The 22,901-nt window shown below is 39.8% G+C and overlaps 2 protein-coding genes across 4 annotated transcripts; both read left to right on the top strand.

The window, feature by feature from the left end:
- LOC308411505 (uncharacterized protein) lies at positions 1-11,314 on the top strand. 2 transcript variants are annotated; one of them, XM_080905423.1, is made up of 10 exons: positions 1-4,260; positions 4,356-4,427; positions 7,706-7,875; positions 7,958-8,212; positions 8,315-8,402; positions 8,486-8,691; positions 8,802-8,927; positions 9,016-9,120; positions 9,236-9,346; positions 9,475-11,314. In XM_080905423.1, exons 1-10 carry the CDS (start codon positions 3,636-3,638, stop codon positions 9,565-9,567), a joined length of 1,851 nt encoding a protein of 616 aa, XP_080761549.1. In that variant the 5' UTR covers positions 1-3,635; the 3' UTR covers positions 9,568-11,314. The 2 variants fall into 2 exon arrangements, with proteins under 2 accessions (XP_080761549.1, XP_080761548.1); XM_080905422.1 differs by having other exon boundaries at positions 9,236-11,314.
- A 5-nt stretch (positions 11,315-11,319) lies between these two features.
- Positions 11,320-22,651, top strand: LOC308411503 (uncharacterized protein). 2 transcript variants are annotated; one of them, XM_080905420.1, is made up of 10 exons: positions 11,320-15,575; positions 15,671-15,742; positions 19,043-19,212; positions 19,295-19,549; positions 19,652-19,739; positions 19,823-20,028; positions 20,139-20,264; positions 20,353-20,457; positions 20,573-20,683; positions 20,812-22,651. In XM_080905420.1, the coding sequence occupies exons 1-10, from the start codon at positions 14,951-14,953 to the stop codon at positions 20,902-20,904; spliced, it is 1,851 nt and encodes a 616-aa protein (XP_080761546.1). In that variant the 5' UTR covers positions 11,320-14,950; the 3' UTR covers positions 20,905-22,651. The 2 variants fall into 2 exon arrangements, with proteins under 2 accessions (XP_080761546.1, XP_080761545.1); XM_080905419.1 differs by having other exon boundaries at positions 20,573-22,651.
- The last annotated feature ends 250 nt before the right edge of the window (positions 22,652-22,901 follow it).

Below are 22,901 nucleotides of genomic sequence, written 5' to 3' on the forward strand. Positions count from 1 at the left end.
GAGACTAAGGAAGCACTTACTGACCAGATGGGGAAAAAAAAGGCTGCACTGTTAAGAGAACTTAACCACCCAGTCTATTGAATATTCACATTCATTCCTTCATGTTACTGTTAACTACACCCGTGTTTTTATGAACTGTTAGGGTGGAAAACCTAAAACGTGTAGGGCAGAGTGCCTTGAGGACCAAGGTTGGAAAACACTGACCTACACCACATCCATCACCCACATAGAGCTTGCGAGAATGCTGTAAAATTCACTGCAAAAGTCTGGATAGCTGTGATAACCAAGTGGCAGCTTTAGTACACATCCACATGTGTGGGATTGTGGTCTGTGGAGGAAATCTGTAGTTTCTATTAACTCAATTAGTATGGCTTTATCCAACAGATTGGATCCTGTACAGAACTGCAGGAAAAGCTGAAGATAATTGAAATCAATTTCTCCAATGTACCTTTTCAGGTAACGAGAAACTGTTGACTGGGCAGCTGTCATCTCCTCTGGAAAGTCTAGAAGCTCCTTCACTGTTTTTACAGTTGGTTTTTTTTCTTCAATGAAATGATGCAGTCCTTCTGGTGGGAGTAAACCAGCTACAGAACCCACAATGGGACGCCAGCACTTGATTACAAACATTGGGGCCTCAATAAGTACTTTTTGTCCTGTCTGTGCCAAAACAGGGAGCAGTGTGTCCTTGGTAGGGACCTGCTTGCACTCATGTGCATCAAGTACTTCCAGCAATTCATCTGTATCCACTGAATTGAAGTCATCCAAAGCCTTCAGGAGAACAGATCGCTCTTCTTGTGAGACATACAAAAGAAAGGAATCTTTTAAACTACTGGTTGTCGAGCTGTATCTCCTCCAGAAAGGGTATTGCAAGCTTCACTGGGAAGTAACCAGCTTGTTTCCACCCTACAACAAACATTCTAGCTATAGCCTGCCATTCTTCACACTGAAAGTCATGCCGGATGAATGGCACTGATCAAATCAGTAAGACAATGACCTCTTCTAACAGTCAGTATTACGGGACAAGATCGTGGTTCAGGGGGTGCTTGGTCAGGAATATTGGCCTCTCCTGTCAGCCCCGGTGAGAGAGACAATGTGTGATGAGGTGGATCAGACTCTTTTTCTGTAAACAGTGTTTCAGGGTTTAGTTCAACCACACTAATATCCACCCTGTTATCCCCACTAATAATAACAACTGCAACAGAATCTTCACTTTCACCTACATTTGGCAGACCATCCCATGGTAATGTGTCATTCAGTTCCAAATATCCACTTATGGAAGCTCCATCATTATTTACAAAGTGGTTTGATGGTTCTTAATTTATGTTTTCCACCAACAGATCATCAGCGGCCCGATTATGTTCATTGTCAGTGAGATCTACCACAGAGGGCTGGGTTATTGCATGATCGGCATGTGAGTGAAGTTGGCCCCCCCACCTTCTTCAAATCCAACAAAAGTGGTATCAAACGTTTGTGCTACGTTTGTGCATGCTGCAAAAGTTTATTTTTTGCCGTTTTCATTTTAAAGATATTCAAGAAAAATTTCTAGCGGTCATCAGAGGTCAACCAGCCCCCCACATTAATGGAATCAAAAAAAAACTGGCGTCAAAAGTTTGTGCTACGTTTGTGCTGGTTTGTGCTGCTAAAATTGTCGTTTGTGCTGCCTCTGTTTTAAAGATATTAATGAAAATGCAAACGTCAAAAGGTCAACCAGCCCCCCACATCACCCAAATCAAACAAAAGTTGATGTCACAGGTTTGTGCTATGTTTGTGCTGGTTTGTGCTGCAAAAAATTTTGTTTGTGGCGCTATTATTTTAAAGATAAAGAGGCGGGGTACATCCTGGACAGGTTGCCAGTCTGTCACAGGGCCAACACACAGGGACAGACAACCATTCGCACTCACATTCACACCTATGGGCAATTCGGATTAACCAATTAACCTATCACCACAAGCTGCATGTCTTTGGAGAGAACCCACGCAAACACGGGGAGAACCTGCAAACTCCACACAGAAAGACCCTGGCGTGATGGTGGAATTGAACTCAGGACCTTCTTGCTGTGCAGCAACAGTGCTAACCACCGTGCTGCCGTAATAATAACATTAAATAACATTTATGAAGAAATTTAAAGGGGCATGCCAGTAGGTGCGTATCAGTTTATAATTAGATAAGGTGTTTTGAGCCAATAAGCTGGTTGTGGATCACTGACTACCATGTTTCTTAACATTACCTTACTCCATCTAGTGTGCTACCAGCAGGGTTTATGCTAAAATGCTAATGGTTGTTAAAACATTAACCTAATAATATGTGAACTGTAGCTTTTAAGTCAAATGGTAATATTAACAAAAGTGCTGTCATTTGTATGTGGGCTGTCATGAGCAAGTTGTATAAAATTAACATACACAGGACAGGAGTGCACTTCAGTGATTCAGCAAATCTGAACTCAAAGGCTCCAAACAGCCTGAAGAACTGTAAATCTTAGGTAACTGTCAATGTTACCTGAAAGGGCCGATTTATATTTTTTGCAAGAGTCAAACTTCTGTAGCCATGGTCACAAAAGGCTATTAAATGAGTGGGCTATTAAACATGTGTGGGATTGACACAGACACAGATTTATCTCAACAGTGCACGGATTTATCTACAAGTATTTTGATGATGAGCTATGAACATTGACTACATTCATTTTTATACCGATCAAATGAATTTTGAACTAGATCTTGTTAAGGATAAACTGGTACAACTCTGCCAAAAAAACCAAACATAGCGACCTGTGTTTGGTTTGTGATCACCAGGGGGTGCTATCATACACATTCTTCTTCTGAGAGAAAAAAAACAAGAGTTGAAGAAAACATGTGCTAGCTATCTTATTTGCATTTTTAAGCTAGATTCCATGACCAACAGCAATCATCAACACTTCAATTCACTATGTCAAAACAGTGTATAAAAGTAAGTAATTTTATGTCCACTTAAAGATGTAGAATTAAAGTTATAATCAAATTATAGCAGTAATATATCACATTTTTAATTTTTGCTTGACAGATGCCAAAGAAATCAGTGGTGGACAAAATTGCAGTATTTGAAGTCCTTCGTGCTTCTAAAGAAGCAGTCATAAAAAATGGAAAAGTTTCAACTCCAAGTGATGACATATGGCAAAATCTATGCAAACAACTTGGTGAAAAGATGACACCAAAAGCTCTTTACACTTTTGTTAAATTAAACAGACACAATGTATGGGCTGCTCTGGATTACAGTGATGAAGAGAGACTGACTGACACAGACAGTAGTGACAATGATAATGATTTTGAACAAAGCAGCTCTCCTTTTCAAAACAAAGACTGCAAGACTTTCAATGTGGAGCTCCCATTTGAACAGTGGATACATATGATTCCACATAAAGTCACATACAAAAAGAATACTTTCAAGAAAAGGGAATACACAATTTTGAAACCAGGTACATGGACTCATGTTGTAAACCAGGGAATCTGGAAAGAGGTTACAAGTACATGCACCATTACTTTTAAACGAGCCAAGGTGTACCCCAGAACTGTATCTTGTTTTATTAAATCAGAGGCTTTTGCAAAGAGTGTAGTGGCCAGCTGTACATTACATGTGAAAAGGAACCTGAAAATCACTGCCCAATGGTGCTGAAGTGTGTAATGGCAAACACAGATGAATCCATGCACACTGGCTTTTCTAGGAGAGCCGTGTCCAGAAGTCTGAGGGCACAAGTAAAAAAAGAACTTTGTGAAGGCAGACTGCAGCCCCATGTGTGGAGAGCATCAGAGACAGAAAAGCTGATGGACTTTGGTGATCCAGAGCCAAGCCATCTACCAAATTTGACAACTCTGCGCAAAGCCAAACATGAACAAAATCAACTAGAAGTTGCTCATAAAAACCCAATACTGTCTCTCCACTCATTAAAATACAGTTCCCCTCACAATGGAAGCATTTGGGACATTGGATTAGACAAGTTCTTCTGTCACTACTGGAGTCAAACTCAAATGCTGATGTACAAGATTGAAAAGCACCCCATAGTTGCCTTTGATGCGACTGGCTCAGTTGTAAAAAAGCTTCTCAGGCCTAATGGTTTGTCTGGAAATATCTTCCTGTATCAAGGTGTGTTAACAGGAAGGGACAACTCTCACGTCCCAATGGTGCAAATGTTGTCAGAGAGACATGATGTCCAGGCAATCACAAGATGGTTATCGGAAGTAGGCCGTGAAGTAGTCGTGCACCAGCTGAATGTGCGGAGATCTAAGTCTAGTACGTATATAATACACATCTATACCTCTACCTACTTTAATGACATGATGTTAATAATAAAGTGTCTAAGGTATTGTGCTTACATTTTTTTTTAGAAAGACTTGTCAAAGCAGAAAAACATGCTTTGTTCATTGATGAGGCTCCCCAGAAGATTGCTGCCGCACTGGGTATGGATCACTGCAATGATCACAATGACACTGAATGTTCATTTTACTTAAGAGGGATTATACAGACTTCAGATCTGGGTTAAGACAAAGCCCCTACAGATCTTTACATCACAGTGACCCACACACTGAAACTGAGCTTATGTCTTTTCTGTCTAATGTCCAGTTTAAATTTAAGAATAATGTGCAGCTTGGTCAATGTAATGCACATGAAGCCAGAGCTAAAACACATCACCATTGCAGTGAAATATGTGCAGCTCTGCCTTAAGATGGAGCCCTGTACATTTTGATCTTGTTATTTCTGGGATGATTGTAAAGATAATTTTCATTATTATGGCTAGAATAAAGTGTAAGAGGTATTTGCACTTACAAAGAATAAGACTTTTACTTTTATTGTTTCATAAAAGGTGTCCACAATTTAAACTTTAATTGCAGGAAATTTAATTAAATAAGAATAAGGAAAATAAAATAATCACAAAACAATAATCAGATTACTTAAACTCTACTTATCTAACTAAGATGCTCTAAGCTAATGCTAAGTGTGTTCTTTTCTTTGGTGAGGAGAGGTTGGAGGAAGGATGTAAATCAAAATCCTTCTAAATTAACCGCCTAACACAGCAACAATGAGCAGACAAAAAGGAATGAATTCACAGGTTGGACAGGTTTTCAACTGTGAACCTCTTCGATCCAATCTTTTGGGCTGCTCATCTTGCAGAAGACAAAAAAGAAAAACACAAAATCTCTTCTTCACCTCACCTGTTCACCCTCCCCCCTTCTCCTACTGGACGTCATATCTTCCCACACCTTATCTATCAATGTGTAGCTCTTAAAATTGTGAATGCTTCATTACATTTTCATTGTTATTCTTAACATAGAGAATTCATATTCAATCACTTCATGTTTCATTCAGTTTATGTGATTCTACTTCAGTTAGATTTGTCTTTAGGACATTTTCACAAGAACATCCATTGTAACTTAATCCCTTTCCAATTCGAATGCTTTAAAACTCAGTTAATTACCATTTATTTCTCTAGTTATTTTATGATTTAATGAAAACATACATTTTGTTTGTCAGATATTCTTTGAGATTATTAGCTCCACTGTGTCACATTATACACAACACACAGAAACACACACACCAAGGTCAGACACTCTGTGAGGCCTGTTATTAGAATCACTGTTATTCTACAGGGAGTGCAGAATCATTAGGCAAATGAGTATTTTGTCTACATCATCCTCTTCATGCATGTTGTCTTACTCCAAGCTGTATAGGCTCGAAAGCCTACTACCAATTAAGCATATTAGGTGATGTGCATCTCTGTAATGAGAAGGGGTGTGGTCTAATGACATCAACACCCTATATCAGGTGTACATAATTATTAGGCAACGTCCTTTCCTTTGGCAAAATGGATCAAAAGAAGGACTTGACAGGCTCAGAAAAGTCAAGAATAGTGAGATATCTTGCAGAGGGATGCAGCAGTCTCAAAATTGCAAAGCTTCTGAAGCGTGATCATCGAACAATCAAGCGTTTCATTCAAAATAGTCAACAGGGTTGCAAGAAGCGTGTGGAAAAACCAAGGCACAAAATAACTGCCCATGAACTGAGAAAAGTCAAGCGTGCAGCTGCCAAGATGCCACTTGCCACCAGTTTGGCCATATTTCAGAGCTGCAACATCACTGGAGTGCCCAAAAGCGCAAGGTGTGCAGTACTCAGAGACATGGCCAAGGTAAGAAAGGCTGAAAGACGACCACCACTGAACAAGACACACAAGCTGAAACGTCAAGGCTGGGCCAAGAAATATCTCAAGACTGGTTTTTCTAAGGTTTTATGGACTGATGAAATGAGAGTGAGTCTTGATGGGCCAGATGGATGGGCCCGTGGCTAGATTGGTAAAGGGCAGAGAGCTCCAGTCCGACTCAGACGCCAGCAAGGTGGAGGTGGAGTACTGGTTTGGGCTGGTATCATCAAAGATGAGCTTGTGGGGCCTTTTCGGGTTGAGGATGGAGTCAAGCTCAACTCCCAGTCCTACTGCCAGTTTCTGGAAGACACCTTCTTCAAGCAGTGGTACAGGAAGAAGTCTGCATCCTTCAAGAAAAACATGATTTTCATGCAGGACAATGCTCCATCACACGCGTCCAAGTACTCCACAGCGTGGCTGGCAAGAAAGGGTATAAAAGAAGAAAAACTAATGACATGGCCACCTTGTTCACCTGATCTGAACCCCATTGAGAACCTGTGGTCCATCATCAAATGTGAGATTTACAAGGAGGGAAAACAGTACACCTCTCTGAACAGTGTCTGGGAGGCTGTGGTTGCTGCTGCACGCAATGTTGATGGTGAACAGATCAAAACACTGACAGAATCCATGGATGGCAGGCTTTTGAGTGTCCTTGCAAAGAAAGGTGGCTATGTTGGTCGCTGATTTGTTTTTGTTTTGTTTTTGAATGTCAGAAATGTATATTTGTGAATGTGGAGATGTTATATTGGTGTCACTGGTAAAAATAAATAATTGAAATGGGTATATATTTGTTTTTTGTTAAGTTGCCTAATAATTATGCACAGTAATAGTCACCTGCACACACAGATATCCCCCTAAAATAGCTAAAACTAAAAACAAACTAAAAACTACTTCCAAAAACATTCAGCTTTGATATGAATGAGTTTTTTGGGTTCATTGAGAACATGTTTGTTGTTCAATAATAAAATTATTCCTCAAAAATACAACTTGCCTAATAATTCTGCACTCCCTGTATTCTCAGATTCATTACACTGGTTAACTTACACATTTTCTTTCCTTTGTTTCATTTATTTTCAACATGCCAGAAACTGAGCATAACTAACCCTCAGTAAAACAAGTTACAAGTTATGGTATCTGGAACAGATTTACATTCAATATTTAGAGTTATATTTTGGACGCACACACACACACACACACACACACACACACACACACACACTCAGCCATTATAACAGCCATTTCTACTACTCAAACACATTTGCATTTGTTATCTATATGTAGAGGCGGCACGGGGCGTGAGACTTTTATCTCTTTCTATCTTCTATCTTAAGACACATTACAGGGTTTTGTAATTGGAAACTGGGTTTTTTGTATGGTTGGTCTGGAAAATTTGTTTGATACTTTGTGGTGCTTGCATGGTCCTTGAGACATGGTGCTTGTAAAATCCCTCTATAATCTGCACAAGGGACTGGACATGTAAATGCAGTGTATGTGTTAGCATAGCATATTAATACATGTAGTGTTCTCTTTGTGTTTTTACAGATGACCTCGAGAAGCAACCCCAGAGCAGAACAATATTGAAATTGTTTTTTGGACTGTTGGGCGGATATATTATTGCCATAACTGGTCACCGAAAGGGAGTGATCATCAACATGACTACTGAGGAGGTTGAAATGGCAGAAAAAGCTAAGCAGGGTGCCCGCATCATCCGTGTATGTACTAAAACGATATAAATCTAAGTATACATAGACATTTTTTTATTCAGCTGAATAAACATGTCTTTTCATGTATTAGGTTAAACAGCACAAAACTCAAAGATATCATGGGCAAGCAGCTGTCCCCCTGTACAAGAATGAGTATACCTGGTTGCAGCGTTACAATCATATCAGAGAGTATGTTGAAGGCGGTTCGGAGGCACCGACTTTTTTCCACAGTTCTAGTGGAGGTGTTCTTCATAGACTACCGGTATTTTTCAAGGCAGCCTGGGAGATGATGAATCTGGGGATTGCCCCCACCTTCAACATGCTACATTCCTCCTGTAGCACTTATGTGAGAAAACTTTTCATTTTTATTTTTTGACACACAATGAAGTAGGTTAAAGTGTCATGGGTTTTATTCATGTGGTTTCTTTTTAAAACATTATTCTTTCAGGCCAAGCGACAGTTGGGACGTAAATCTTACGACAGAGTGGCAACATTTATGTGCCATGATGCCATCACAGCCAAAAGATTTTATCAAGGTTATTTAAATAAGCTAAAGTGAAGTCATATATTTATCTATACACTTACATTTATTCATATTTAGTAATATTGCTTTGCACAGCTGAGGACCCTGCAGAGGACACACTCCAGAGCCGAGCACTGACCACCAATGCAATTGCAACATATGCAGCAAATAAAAGGAAAAGGAGAGAGGACAGAGGATCTGTGCAGGACGAGGACAGTGAAGGATCTGACAAGGAAGAGCAGCAGTCATCAGGAACAGAGGAGCTTTTAGACAGAACGCTCTTCCAGTGTAGCAGTAACAAGGTATGTGTGCCCTGATTCCCTTGGTAAGAGTTTTGATTGGTTGCACTTCTTTCATATATAATCATTTACTCCATCATGAACAAAACATATTTAATTTGTACCATAAACAGATGGTGAGCCCAGGTCAGGGTGAGGTTGCCTGTAGTGCCGGAGCCACAATAAGAGAAACTAAACAGGATTTGAAAAAGGGGGTGGAGCATCTACAAAAAGTGACATACCAGTTGCGCAAGAGAAAAGTATGTAATGTATGTTCTTGTGCTTGTTTTTAGTGTTTTCACTGATTACTAATCTTTTACCTTTTTACTTTTACTTTTCTAAAATCAGATGGTGGTCTTTTACAAAAATGATAGGACAGATGTGGGGAAACTCACACAAGAAGACAATCCAGAAGAGGAGGAGGAGGATGAAGCGAGGGAATGGGTTCCTAAGGTGGGCAGGAAAAATCCAGCAGAGTTTCTTCTCCTGCAGTTAAAGATGTAAGTGTTTTGTTTCCACACATCCATGAAAAATGAGTAAAATATATATTTTTCTGTTCTAATAACAGTCTGTGAGCTCATCTGAAGATGATGGGACAGATGACTGGAAACCCACACAGGATGAATCTGAAGGCTATTCAGAAGAGGAGGAAGAACAAGAACGTAAAAGGATTCCTAAGGTAGCCATGAAAAACAAAACTGGGTGTCCTGTGCCACAAAGAGATGTGAAATTCATCCTCAGTTTCAGTGCTTCCACAATCAATCCATCAAAAATGACCAAACATATTGTTGTCTTCTCTGAAAACAGATGGTGGCAGCATCTGAAGAGGATGGGACACATGATAGCAGACCCACACAAGATGAATCTAAAGATGATTCAAAGCAGAATTCTGCTCATTGAACTCTTTTCAGCAGAATTCTGCTCATTCAACTCTTTTCAGCAAAATTTTCAGTTTTTTCTGCTGTTTTCAGAAAAAAACATTTTTCAGCAAAATTCTGCTGATTGAACTCTTTTCAGAAGAAATTTTACTGATTGAACTCTTTTCAGCAAAATATTCAGAGTTTTCACCTCTTTTCTGCCCAAATTCTGCTTATTCACCTCTTCTGAAACATTTTCAGCCTTTCCACCTCTTATCAGCACAATTCTAAGCCTCTTCTGCTCATTTCAGCACAATTGTCAGTCTCTCCACCTCTTCTTTGAGAGAATGACTGTGGCGCAGTGAGATGAGAACCTCCCTTGAGTACCAGAAGGGCCAGGTTCGAATCCCACTCGGGCAATATTTTTTTTGTTTTTTTTTTCAACTTTTTCAGCTTTTTTCAGCAGACATCCTCAGCGTAAAGGCATCCACACAGCATTTTCGCAGGAAATGCAAATTTTTCTAGTTGCACCTTAGAACACACATGCATCAACACTACAATGAGTTTGTTAGTGGGGCAATCAGAAACGGGCAGTTAGTTCACCAGTAGTGTAGACAGTCAGGGGTAAGAAAACAGCAGGGTCCATCCGGGCAGAAACCTCTCTCTCCCTCTCCTTTCAGAGCGTCCATCGGCTTCTAAACATATTAAAACACTTGAGCTACAATACCAAATGCTATCACATAACGATTTAGCATTAGCATGCTTTGACTGAAAATCACAGAGCTAAACATACAGCATGGCATCACACCACATAATGCGGTAAGCTGCGCTAATTAGCAAGCCGCTAGTTAGCATCACATATCACGCCATTTTACCACTATAACGAATAGTTACAGTACAAATGTCAAGGCACACAGTCTCATTTACCTCTTGCAGATCACAAATAAGTAATATCAGGACCACGGGTAGTCGACCTCAATGATACACTTAGATGCAAAATCCACACCACGTTTGCCTTACGACATCTCTCTCTTCGGACTTAGCTTCTGTGTCCGCTCCCACAGATTCACACAAACTTACCACTCGTCCCGCCCCCATAGCAGAAAAGAATGACATTGACTGGCTCGTCAGCACAACAACCAATGACAATACAATATTGAGATAACTGACATTAGATGGGTAAATAAGCTTAGGTTACACCCCAACATATTTATTGTGCACAGAAAATAACTCTAAATCATGAAACCCTTTTAATTATTGGACTCTTAACTGTAAATGAAATACATTTGTACCAAAGCATATGATTTTTAAACCTTTTATCAACTATTTATATTTTAACCAGTTTTTATAACAGTAGACTTTTTTTTCTTTATACTGCAAGCCCGAATAATTGCAGACAGGGATGCATATAGTTTTGTTATTGTGGAATAGATTAAAGCAATCCTAGATTGCTTTAGAATTAGAATGTTAAAATTAGTAATTTATTTTGGCACTAACCAGAAACACAGTAACAATGTGTGCAGCAGGAACAGATGCACTTCTATGTTTAGGATTCCCACCAGGTGAAGCACTGAAAATATTATTTAAATATGTATATGTATTTTCAACTGGTGTTATTTTGTGGTCTCATTCCCCAAGCAATTTGTTGCCTTATATTGTCCCCAACACTCACTGCTGCTTCTGCAAAGTCAGAGTGCTAAGTGCTGTCTACTACAGGTAACTCCACTTCAAAAAACCTGAACATTCCCTTTAGCTTACTATTTTAATTGGGGGGGGGGGGGGGGGGGGGGGGAGACTAAGGAAGCACTTACTGACCAGATGGGGAAAAAAAAGGCTGCACTGTTAAGAGAACTTAACCACCCAGTCTATTGAACATTCACATTCATTCCTTCATGTTACTGTTAACTACACCCGTGTTTTTATGAACTGTTAGGGTGGAAAACCTAAAACGTGTAGGGCAGAGTGCCTTGAGGACCAAGGTTGGAAAACACTGACCTACACCACATCCATCACCCACATAGAGCTTGCGAGAATGCTGTAAAATTCACTGCAAAAGTCTGGATAGCTGTGATAACCAAGTGGCAGCTTTAGTACACATCCACATGTGTGGGATTGTGGTCTGTGGAGGAAATCTGTAGTTTCTATTAACTCAATTAGTATGGCTTTATCCAACAGATTGGATCCTGTACAGAACTGCAGGAAAAGCTGAAGATAATTGAAATCAATTTCTCCAATGTACCTTTTCAGGTAACGAGAAACTGTTGACTGGGCAGCTGTCATCTCCTCTGGAAAGTCTAGAAGCTCCTTCACTGTTTTTACAGTTGGTTTTTTTTCTTCAATGAAATGATGCAGTCCTTCTGGTGGGAGTAAACCAGCTACAGAACCCACAATGGGACGCCAGCACTTGATTACAAACATTGGGGCCTCAATAAGTACTTTTTGTCCTGTCTGTGCCAAAACAGGGAGCAGTGTGTCCTTGGTAGGGACCTGCTTGCACTCATGTGCATCAAGTACTTCCAGCAATTCATCTGTATCCACTGAATTGAAGTCATCCAAAGCCTTCAGGAGAACAGATCGCTCTTCTTGTGAGACATACAAAAGAAAGGAATCTTTTAAACTACTGGTTGTCGAGCTGTATCTCCTCCAGAAAGGGTATTGCAAGCTTCACTGGGAAGTAACCAGCTTGTTTCCACCCTACAACAAACATTCTAGCTATAGCCTGCCATTCTTCACACTGAAAGTCATGCCGGATGAATGGCACTGATCAAATCAGTAAGACAATGACCTCTTCTAACAGTCAGTATTACGGGACAAGATCGTGGTTCAGGGGGTGCTTGGTCAGGAATATTGGCCTCTCCTGTCAGCCCCGGTGAGAGAGACAATGTGTGATGAGGTGGATCAGACTCTTTTTCTGTAAACAGTGTTTCAGGGTTTAGTTCAACCACACTAATATCCACCCTGTTATCCCCACTAATAATAACAACTGCAACAGAATCTTCACTTTCACCTACATTTGGCAGACCATCCCATGGTAATGTGTCATTCAGTTCCAAATATCCACTTATGGAAGCTCCATCATTATTTACAAAGTGGTTTGATGGTTCTTAATTTATGTTTTCCACCAACAGATCATCAGCGGCCCGATTATGTTCATTGTCAGTGAGATCTACCACAGAGGGCTGGGTTATTGCATGATCGGCATGTGAGTGAAGTTGGCCCCCCCACCTTCTTCAAATCCAACAAAAGTGGTATCAAACGTTTGTGCTACGTTTGTGCATGCTGCAAAAGTTTATTTTTTGCCGTTTTCATTTTAAAGATATTCAAGAAAAATTTCTAGCGGTCATCAGAGGTCAACCAGCCCCCCACATTAATGGAATCAAAAAAAAACTGGCGTCAAAAGTTTGTGCTACGTTTGTGCTGGTTTGTGCTGCTAAAATTGTCGTTTGTGCTGCCTCTGTTTTAAAGATATTAATGAAAATGCAAACGTCAAAAGGTCAACCAGCCCCCCACATCACCCAAATCAAACAAAAGTTGATGTCACAGGTTTGTGCTATGTTTGTGCTGGTTTGTGCTGCAAAAAATTTTGTTTGTGGCGCTATTATTTTAAAGATAAAGAGGCGGGGTACATCCTGGACAGGTTGCCAGTCTGTCACAGGGCCAACACACAGGGACAGACAACCATTCGCACTCACATTCACACCTATGGGCAATTCGGATTAACCAATTAACCTATCACCACAAGCTGCATGTCTTTGGAGAGAACCCACGCAAACACGGGGAGAACCTGCAAACTCCACACAGAAAGACCCTGGCGTGATGGTGGAATTGAACTCAGGACCTTCTTGCTGTGCAGCAACAGTGCTAACCACCGTGCTGCCGTAATAATAACATTAAATAACATTTATGAAGAAATTTAAAGGGGCATGCCAGTAGGTGCGTATCAGTTTATAATTAGATAAGGTGTTTTGAGCCAATAAGCTGGTTGTGGATCACTGACTACCATGTTTCTTAACATTACCTTACTCCATCTAGTGTGCTACCAGCAGGGTTTATGCTAAAATGCTAATGGTTGTTAAAACATTAACCTAATAATATGTGAACTGTAGCTTTTAAGTCAAATGGTAATATTAACAAAAGTGCTGTCATTTGTATGTGGGCTGTCATGAGCAAGTTGTATAAAATTAACATACACAGGACAGGAGTGCACTTCAGTGATTCAGCAAATCTGAACTCAAAGGCTCCAAACAGCCTGAAGAACTGTAAATCTTAGGTAACTGTCAATGTTACCTGAAAGGGCCGATTTATATTTTTTGCAAGAGTCAAACTTCTGTAGCCATGGTCACAAAAGGCTATTAAATGAGTGGGCTATTAAACATGTGTGGGATTGACACAGACACAGATTTATCTCAACAGTGCACGGATTTATCTACAAGTATTTTGATGATGAGCTATGAACATTGACTACATTCATTTTTATACCGATCAAATGAATTTTGAACTAGATCTTGTTAAGGATAAACTGGTACAACTCTGCCAAAAAAACCAAACATAGCGACCTGTGTTTGGTTTGTGATCACCAGGGGGTGCTATCATACACATTCTTCTTCTGAGAGAAAAAAAACAAGAGTTGAAGAAAACATGTGCTAGCTATCTTATTTGCATTTTTAAGCTAGATTCCATGACCAACAGCAATCATCAACACTTCAATTCACTATGTCAAAACAGTGTATAAAAGTAAGTAATTTTATGTCCACTTAAAGATGTAGAATTAAAGTTATAATCAAATTATAGCAGTAATATATCACATTTTTAATTTTTGCTTGACAGATGCCAAAGAAATCAGTGGTGGACAAAATTGCAGTATTTGAAGTCCTTCGTGCTTCTAAAGAAGCAGTCATAAAAAATGGAAAAGTTTCAACTCCAAGTGATGACATATGGCAAAATCTATGCAAACAACTTGGTGAAAAGATGACACCAAAAGCTCTTTACACTTTTGTTAAATTAAACAGACACAATGTATGGGCTGCTCTGGATTACAGTGATGAAGAGAGACTGACTGACACAGACAGTAGTGACAATGATAATGATTTTGAACAAAGCAGCTCTCCTTTTCAAAACAAAGACTGCAAGACTTTCAATGTGGAGCTCCCATTTGAACAGTGGATACATATGATTCCACATAAAGTCACATACAAAAAGAATACTTTCAAGAAAAGGGAATACACAATTTTGAAACCAGGTACATGGACTCATGTTGTAAACCAGGGAATCTGGAAAGAGGTTACAAGTACATGCACCATTACTTTTAAACGAGCCAAGGTGTACCCCAGAACTGTATCTTGTTTTATTAAATCAGAGGCTTTTGCAAAGAGTGTAGTGGCCAGCTGTACATTACATGTGAAAAGGAACCTGAAAATCACTGCCCAATGGTGCTGAAGTGTGTAATGGCAAACACAGATGAATCCATGCACACTGGCTTTTCTAGGAGAGCCGTGTCCAGAAGTCTGAGGGCACAAGTAAAAAAAGAACTTTGTGAAGGCAGACTGCAGCCCCATGTGTGGAGAGCATCAGAGACAGAAAAGCTGATGGACTTTGGTGATCCAGAGCCAAGCCATCTACCAAATTTGACAACTCTGCGCAAAGCCAAACATGAACAAAATCAACTAGAAGTTGCTCATAAAAACCCAATACTGTCTCTCCACTCATTAAAATACAGTTCCCCTCACAATGGAAGCATTTGGGACATTGGATTAGACAAGTTCTTCTGTCACTACTGGAGTCAAACTCAAATGCTGATGTACAAGATTGAAAAGCACCCCATAGTTGCCTTTGATGCGACTGGCTCAGTTGTAAAAAAGCTTCTCGGGCCTAATGGTTTGTCTGGAAATATCTTCCTGTATCAAGGTGTGTTAACAGGAAGGGACAACTCTCACGTCCCAATGGTGCAAATGTTGTCAGAGAGACATGATGTCCAGGCAATCACAAGATGGTTATCGGAAGTAGGCCGTGAAGTAGTCGTGCACCAGCTGAATGTGCGGAGATCTAAGTCTAGTACGTATATAATACACATCTATACCTCTACCTACTTTAATGACATGATGTTAATAATAAAGTGTCTAAGGTATTGTGCTTACATTTTTTTTTAGAAAGACTTGTCAAAGCAGAAAAACATGCTTTGTTCATTGATGAGGCTCCCCAGAAGATTGCTGCCGCACTGGGTATGGATCACTGCAATGATCACAATGACACTGAATGTTCATTTTACTTAAGAGGGATTATACAGACTTCAGATCTGGGTTAAGACAAAGCCCCTACAGATCTTTACATCACAGTGACCCACACACTGAAACTGAGCTTATGTCTTTTCTGTCTAATGTCCAGTTTAAATTTAAGAATAATGTGCAGCTTGGTCAATGTAATGCACATGAAGCCAGAGCTAAAACACATCACCATTGCAGTGAAATATGTGCAGCTCTGCCTTAAGATGGAGCCCTGTACATTTTGATCTTGTTATTTCTGGGATGATTGTAAAGATAATTTTCATTATTATGGCTAGAATAAAGTGTAAGAGGTATTTGCACTTACAAAGAATAAGACTTTTACTTTTATTGTTTCATAAAAGGTGTCCACAATTTAAACTTTAATTGCAGGAAATTTAATTAAATAAGAATAAGGAAAATAAAATAATCACAAAACAATAATCAGATTACTTAAACTCTACTTATCTAACTAAGATGCTCTAAGCTAATGCTAAGTGTGTTCTTTTCTTTGGTGAGGAGAGGTTGGAGGAAGGATGTAAATCAAAATCCTTCTAAATTAACCGCCTAACACAGCAACAATGAGCAGACAAAAAGGAATGAATTCACAGGTTGGACAGGTTTTCAACTGTGAACCTCTTCGATCCAATCTTTTGGGCTGCTCATCTTGCAGAAGACAAAAAAGAAAAACACAAAATCTCTTCTTCACCTCACCTGTTCACCCCCCCCCCTTCTCCTACTGGACGTCATATCTTCCCACACCTTATCTATCAATGTGTAGCTTTTAAAATTGTGAATGCTTCATTACATTTTCATTGTTATTCTTAACATAGAGAATTCATATTCAATCACTTCATGTTTCATTCAGTTTATGTGATTCTACTTCAGTTAGATTTGTCTTTAGGACATTTTCACAAGAACATCCATTGTAACTTAATCCCTTTCCAATTCGAATGCTTTAAAACTCAGTTAATTACCATTTATTTCTCTAGTTATTTTATGATTTAATGAAAACATACATTTTGTTTGTCAGATATTCTTTGAGATTATTAGCTCCACTGTGTCACATTATACACAACACACAGAAACACACACACCAAGGTCAGACACTCTGTGAGGCCTGTTATTAGAATCACTGTTATTCTACAGGGAGTGCAGAATCATTAGGCAAATGAGTATTTTGTCTACATCATCCTCTTCATGCATGTTGTCTTACTCCAAGCTGTATAGGCTCGAAAGCCTACTACCAATTAAGCATATTAGGTGATGTGCATCTCTGTAATGAGAAGGGGTGTGGTCTAATGACATCAACACCCTATATCAGGTGTACATAATTATTAGGCAACGTCCTTTCCTTTGGCAAAATGGATCAAAAGAAGGACTTGACAGGCTCAGAAAAGTCAAGAATAGTGAGATATCTTGCAGAGGGATGCAGCAGTCTCAAAATTGCAAAGCTTCTGAAGCGTGATCATCGAACAATCAAGCGTTTCATTCAAAATAGTCAACAGGGTTGCAAGAAGCGTGTGGAAAAACCAAGGCACAAAATAACTGCCCATGAACTGAGAAAAGTCAAGCGTGCAGCTGCCAAGATGCCACTTGCCACCAGTTTGGCCATATTTCAGAGCTGCAACATCACTGGAGTGCCCAAAAGCGCAAGGTGTGCAGTACTCAGAGACATGGCCAAGGTAAGAAAGGCTGAAAGACGACCACCACTGAACAAGACACACAAGCTGAAACGTCAAGGCTGGGCCAAGAAATATCTCAAGACTGGTTTTTCTAAGGTTTTATGGACTGATGAAATGAGAGTGAGTCTTGATGGGCCAGATGGATGGGCCCGTGGCTAGATTGGTAAAGGGCAGAGAGCTCCAGTCCGACTCAGACGCCAGCAAGGTGGAGGTGGAGTACTGGTTTGGGCTGGTATCATCAAAGATGAGCTTGTGGGGCCTTTTCGGGTTGAGGATGGAGTCAAGCTCAACTCCCAGTCCTACTGCCAGTTTCTGGAAGACACCTTCTTCAAGCAGTGGTACAGGAAGAAGTCTGCATCCTTCAAGAAAAACATGATTTTCATGCAGGACAATGCTCCATCACACGCGTCCAAGTACTCCACAGCGTGGCTGGCAAGAAAGGGTATAAAAGAAGAAAAACTAATGACATGGCCACCTTGTTCACCTGATCTGAACCCCATTGAGAACCTGTGGTCCATCATCAAATGTGAGATTTACAAGGAGGGAAAACAGTACACCTCTCTGAACAGTGTCTGGGAGGCTGTGGTTGCTGCTGCACGCAATGTTGATGGTGAACAGATCAAAACACTGACAGAATCCATGGATGGCAGGCTTTTGAGTGTCCTTGCAAAGAAAGGTGGCTATGTTGGTCGCTGATTTGTTTTTGTTTTGTTTTTGAATGTCAGAAATGTATATTTGTGAATGTGGAGATGTTATATTGGTGTCACTGGTAAAAATAAATAATTGAAATGGGTATATATTTGTTTTTTGTTAAGTTGCCTAATAATTATGCACAGTAATAGTCACCTGCACACACAGATATCCCCCTAAAATAGCTAAAACTAAAAACAAACTAAAAACTACTTCCAAAAACATTCAGCTTTGATATGAATGAGTTTTTTGGGTTCATTGAGAACATGTTTGTTGTTCAATAATAAAATTATTCCTCAAAAATACAACTTGCCTAATAATTCTGCACTCCCTGTATTCTCAGATTCATTACACTGGTTAACTTACACATTTTCTTTCCTTTGTTTCATTTATTTTCAACATGCCAGAAACTGAGCATAACTAACCCTCAGTAAAACAAGTTACAAGTTATGGTATCTGGAACAGATTTACATTCAATATTTAGAGTTATATTTTGGACGCACACACACACACACACACACACACACACACACACACACACACACACACACACACACACACACTCAGCCATTATAACAGCCATTTCTACTACTCAAACACATTTGCATTTGTTATCTATATGTAGAGGCGGCACGGGGCGTGAGACTTTTATCTCTTTCTATCTTCTATCTTAAGACACATTACAGGGTTTTGTAATTGGAAACTGGGTTTTTTGTATGGTTGGTCTGGAAAATTTGTTTGATACTTTGTGGTGCTTGCATGGTCCTTGAGACATGGTGCTTGTAAAATCCCTCTATAATCTGCACAAGGGACTGGACATGTAAATGCAGTGTATGTGTTAGCATAGCATATTAATACATGTAGTGTTCTCTTTGTGTTTTTACAGATGACCTCGAGAAGCAACCCCAGAGCAGAACAATATTGAAATTGTTTTTTGGACTGTTGGGCGGATATATTATTGCCATAACTGGTCACCGAAAGGGAGTGATCATCAACATGACTACTGAGGAGGTTGAAATGGCAGAAAAAGCTAAGCAGGGTGCCCGCATCATCCGTGTATGTACTAAAACGATATAAATCTAAGTATACATAGACATTTTTTTATTCAGCTGAATAAACATGTCTTTTCATGTATTAGGTTAAACAGCACAAAACTCAAAGATATCATGGGCAAGCAGCTGTCCCCCTGTACAAGAATGAGTATACCTGGTTGCAGCGTTACAATCATATCAGAGAGTATGTTGAAGGCGGTTCGGAGGCACCGACTTTTTTCCACAGTTCTAGTGGAGGTGTTCTTCATAGACTACCGGTATTTTTCAAGGCAGCCTGGGAGATGATGAATCTGGGGATTGCCCCCACCTTCAACATGCTACGTTCCTCCTGTAGCACTTATGTGAGAAAACTTTTCATTTTTATTTTTTGACACACAATGAAGTAGGTTAAAGTGTCATGGGTTTTATTCATGTGGTTTCTTTTTAAAACATTATTCTTTCAGGCCAAGCGACAGTTGGGACGTAAATCTTACGACAGAGTGGCAACATTTATGTGCCATGATGCCATCACAGCCAAAAGATTTTATCAAGGTTATTTAAATAAGCTAAAGTGAAGTCATATATTTATCTATACACTTACATTTATTCATATTTAGTAATATTGCTTTGCACAGCTGAGGACCCTGCAGAGGACACACTCCAGAGCCGAGCACTGACCACCAATGCAATTGCAACATATGCAGCAAATAAAAGGAAAAGGAGAGAGGACAGAGGATCTGTGCAGGACGAGGACAGTGAAGGATCTGACAAGGAAGAGCAGCAGTCATCAGGAACAGAGGAGCTTTTAGACAGAACGCTCTTCCAGTGTAGCAGTAACAAGGTATGTGTGCCCTGATTCCCTTGGTAAGAGTTTTGATTGGTTGCACTTCTTTCATATATAATCATTTACTCCATCATGAACAAAACATATTTAATTTGTACCATAAACAGATGGTGAGCCCAGGTCAGGGTGAGGTTGCCTGTAGTGCCGGAGCCACAATAAGAGAAACTAAACAGGATTTGAAAAAGGGGGTGGAGCATCTACAAAAAGTGACATACCAGTTGCGCAAGAGAAAAGTATGTAATGTATGTTCTTGTGCTTGTTTTTAGTGTTTTCACTGATTACTAATCTTTTACCTTTTTACTTTTACTTTTCTAAAATCAGATGGTGGTCTTTTACAAAAATGATAGGACAGATGTGGGGAAACTCACACAAGAAGACAATCCAGAAGAGGAGGAGGAGGATGAAGCGAGGGAATGGGTTCCTAAGGTGGGCAGGAAAAATCCAGCAGAGTTTCTTCTCCTGCAGTTAAAGATGTAAGTGTTTTGTTTCCACACATCCATGAAAAATGAGTAAAATATATATTTTTCTGTTCTAATAACAGTCTGTGAGCTCATCTGAAGATGATGGGACAGATGACTGGAAACCCACACAGGATGAATCTGAAGGCTATTCAGAAGAGGAGGAAGAACAAGAACGTAAAAGGATTCCTAAGGTAGCCATGAAAAACAAAACTGGGTGTCCTGTGCCACAAAGAGATGTGAAATTCATCCTCAGTTTCAGTGCTTCCACAATCAATCCATCAAAAATGACCAAACATATTGTTGTCTTCTCTGAAAACAGATGGTGGCAGCATCTGAAGAGGATGGGACACATGATAGCAGACCCACACAAGATGAATCTAAAGATGATTCAAAGCAGAATTCTGCTCATTGAACTCTTTTCAGCAGAATTCTGCTCATTCAACTCTTTTCAGCAAAATTTTCAGTTTTTTCTGCTGTTTTCAGAAAAAAACATTTTTCAGCAAAATTCTGCTGATTGAACTCTTTTCAGAAGAAATTTTACTGATTGAACTCTTTTCAGCAAAATATTCAGAGTTTTCACCTCTTTTCTGCCCAAATTCTGCTTATTCACCTCTTCTGAAACATTTTCAGCCTTTCCACCTCTTATCAGCACAATTCTAAGCCTCTTCTGCTCATTTCAGCACAATTGTCAGTCTCTCCACCTCTTCTTTGAGAGAATGACTGTGGCGCAGTGAGATGAGAACCTCCCTTGAGTACCAGAAGGGCCAGGTTCGAATCCCACTCGGGCAATATTTTTTTTGTTTTTTTTTTCAACTTTTTCAGCTTTTTTCAGCAGACATCCTCAGCGTAAAGGCATCCACACAGCATTTTCGCAGGAAATGCAAATTTTTCTAGTTGCACCTTAGAACACACATGCATCAACACTACAATGAGTTTGTTAGTGGGGCAATCAGAAACGGGCAGTTAGTTCACCAGTAGTGTAGACAGTCAGGGGTAAGAAAACAGCAGGGTCCATCCGGGCAGAAACCTCTCTCTCCCTCTCCTTTCAGAGCGTCCATCGGCTTCTAAACATATTAAAACACTTGAGCTACAATACCAAATGCTATCACATAACGATTTAGCATTAGCATGCTTTGACTGAAAATCACAGAGCTAAACATACAGCATGGCATCACACCACATAATGCGGTAAGCTGCGCTAATTAGCAAGCCGCTAGTTAGCATCACATATCACGCCATTTTACCACTATAACGAATAGTTACAGTACAAATGTCAAGGCACACAGTCTCATTTACCTCTTGCAGATCACAAATAAGTAATATCAGGACCACGGGTAGTCGACCTCAATGATACACTTAGATGCAAAATCCACACCACGTTTGCCTTACGACATCTCTCTCTTCGGACTTAGCTTCTGTGTCCGCTCCCACAGATTCACACAAACTTACCACTCGTCCCGCCCCCATAGCAGAAAAGAATGACATTGACTGGCTCGTCAGCACAACAACCAATGACAATACAATATTGAGATAACTGACATTAGATGGGTAAATAAGCTTAGGTTACACCCCAACATATTTATTGTGCACAGAAAATAACTCTAAATCATGAAACCCTTTTAATTATTGGACTCTTAACTGTAAATGAAATACATTTGTACCAAAGCATATGATTTTTAAACCTTTTATCAACTATTTATATTTTAACCAGTTTTTATAACAGTAGACTTTTTTTTCTTTATACTGCAAGCCCGAATAATTGCAGACAGGGATGCATATAGTTTTGTTATTGTGGAATAGATTAAAGCAATCCTAGATTGCTTTAGAATTAGAATGTTAAAATTAGTAATTTATTTTGGCACTAACCAGAAACACAGTAACAATGTGTGCAGCAGGAACAGATGCACTTCTATGTTTAGGATTCCCACCAGGTGAAGCACTGAAAATATTATTTAAATATGTATATGTATTTTCAACTGGTGTTATTTTGTGGTCTCATTCCCCAAGCAATTTGTTGCCTTATATTGTCCCCAACACTCACTGCTGCTTCTGCAAAGTCAGAGTGCTAAGTGCTGTCTACTACAGGTAACTCCACTTCAAAAAACCTGAACATTCCCTTTAGCTTACTATTTTAATTGGGGGGGGGGGGGGGGGGGGGGGGAGACTAAGGAAGCACTTACTGACCAGATGGGGAAAAAAAAGGCTGCACTGTTAAGAGAACTTAACCACCCAGTCTATTGAACATTCACATTCATTCCTTCATGTTACTGTTAACTACACCCGTGTTTTTATGAACTGTTAGGGTGGAAAACCTAAAACGTGTAGGGCAGAGTGCCTTGAGGACCAAGGTTGGAAAACACTGACCTACACCACATCCATCACCCACATAGAGCTTGCGAGAATGCTGTA

Source organism: Rhamphochromis sp. 'chilingali', assembly GCF_963969265.1.
Source record: "Rhamphochromis sp. 'chilingali' genome assembly, chromosome: 15".
NCBI lineage: Eukaryota > Metazoa > Chordata > Actinopteri > Cichliformes > Cichlidae > Rhamphochromis > Rhamphochromis sp. 'chilingali'.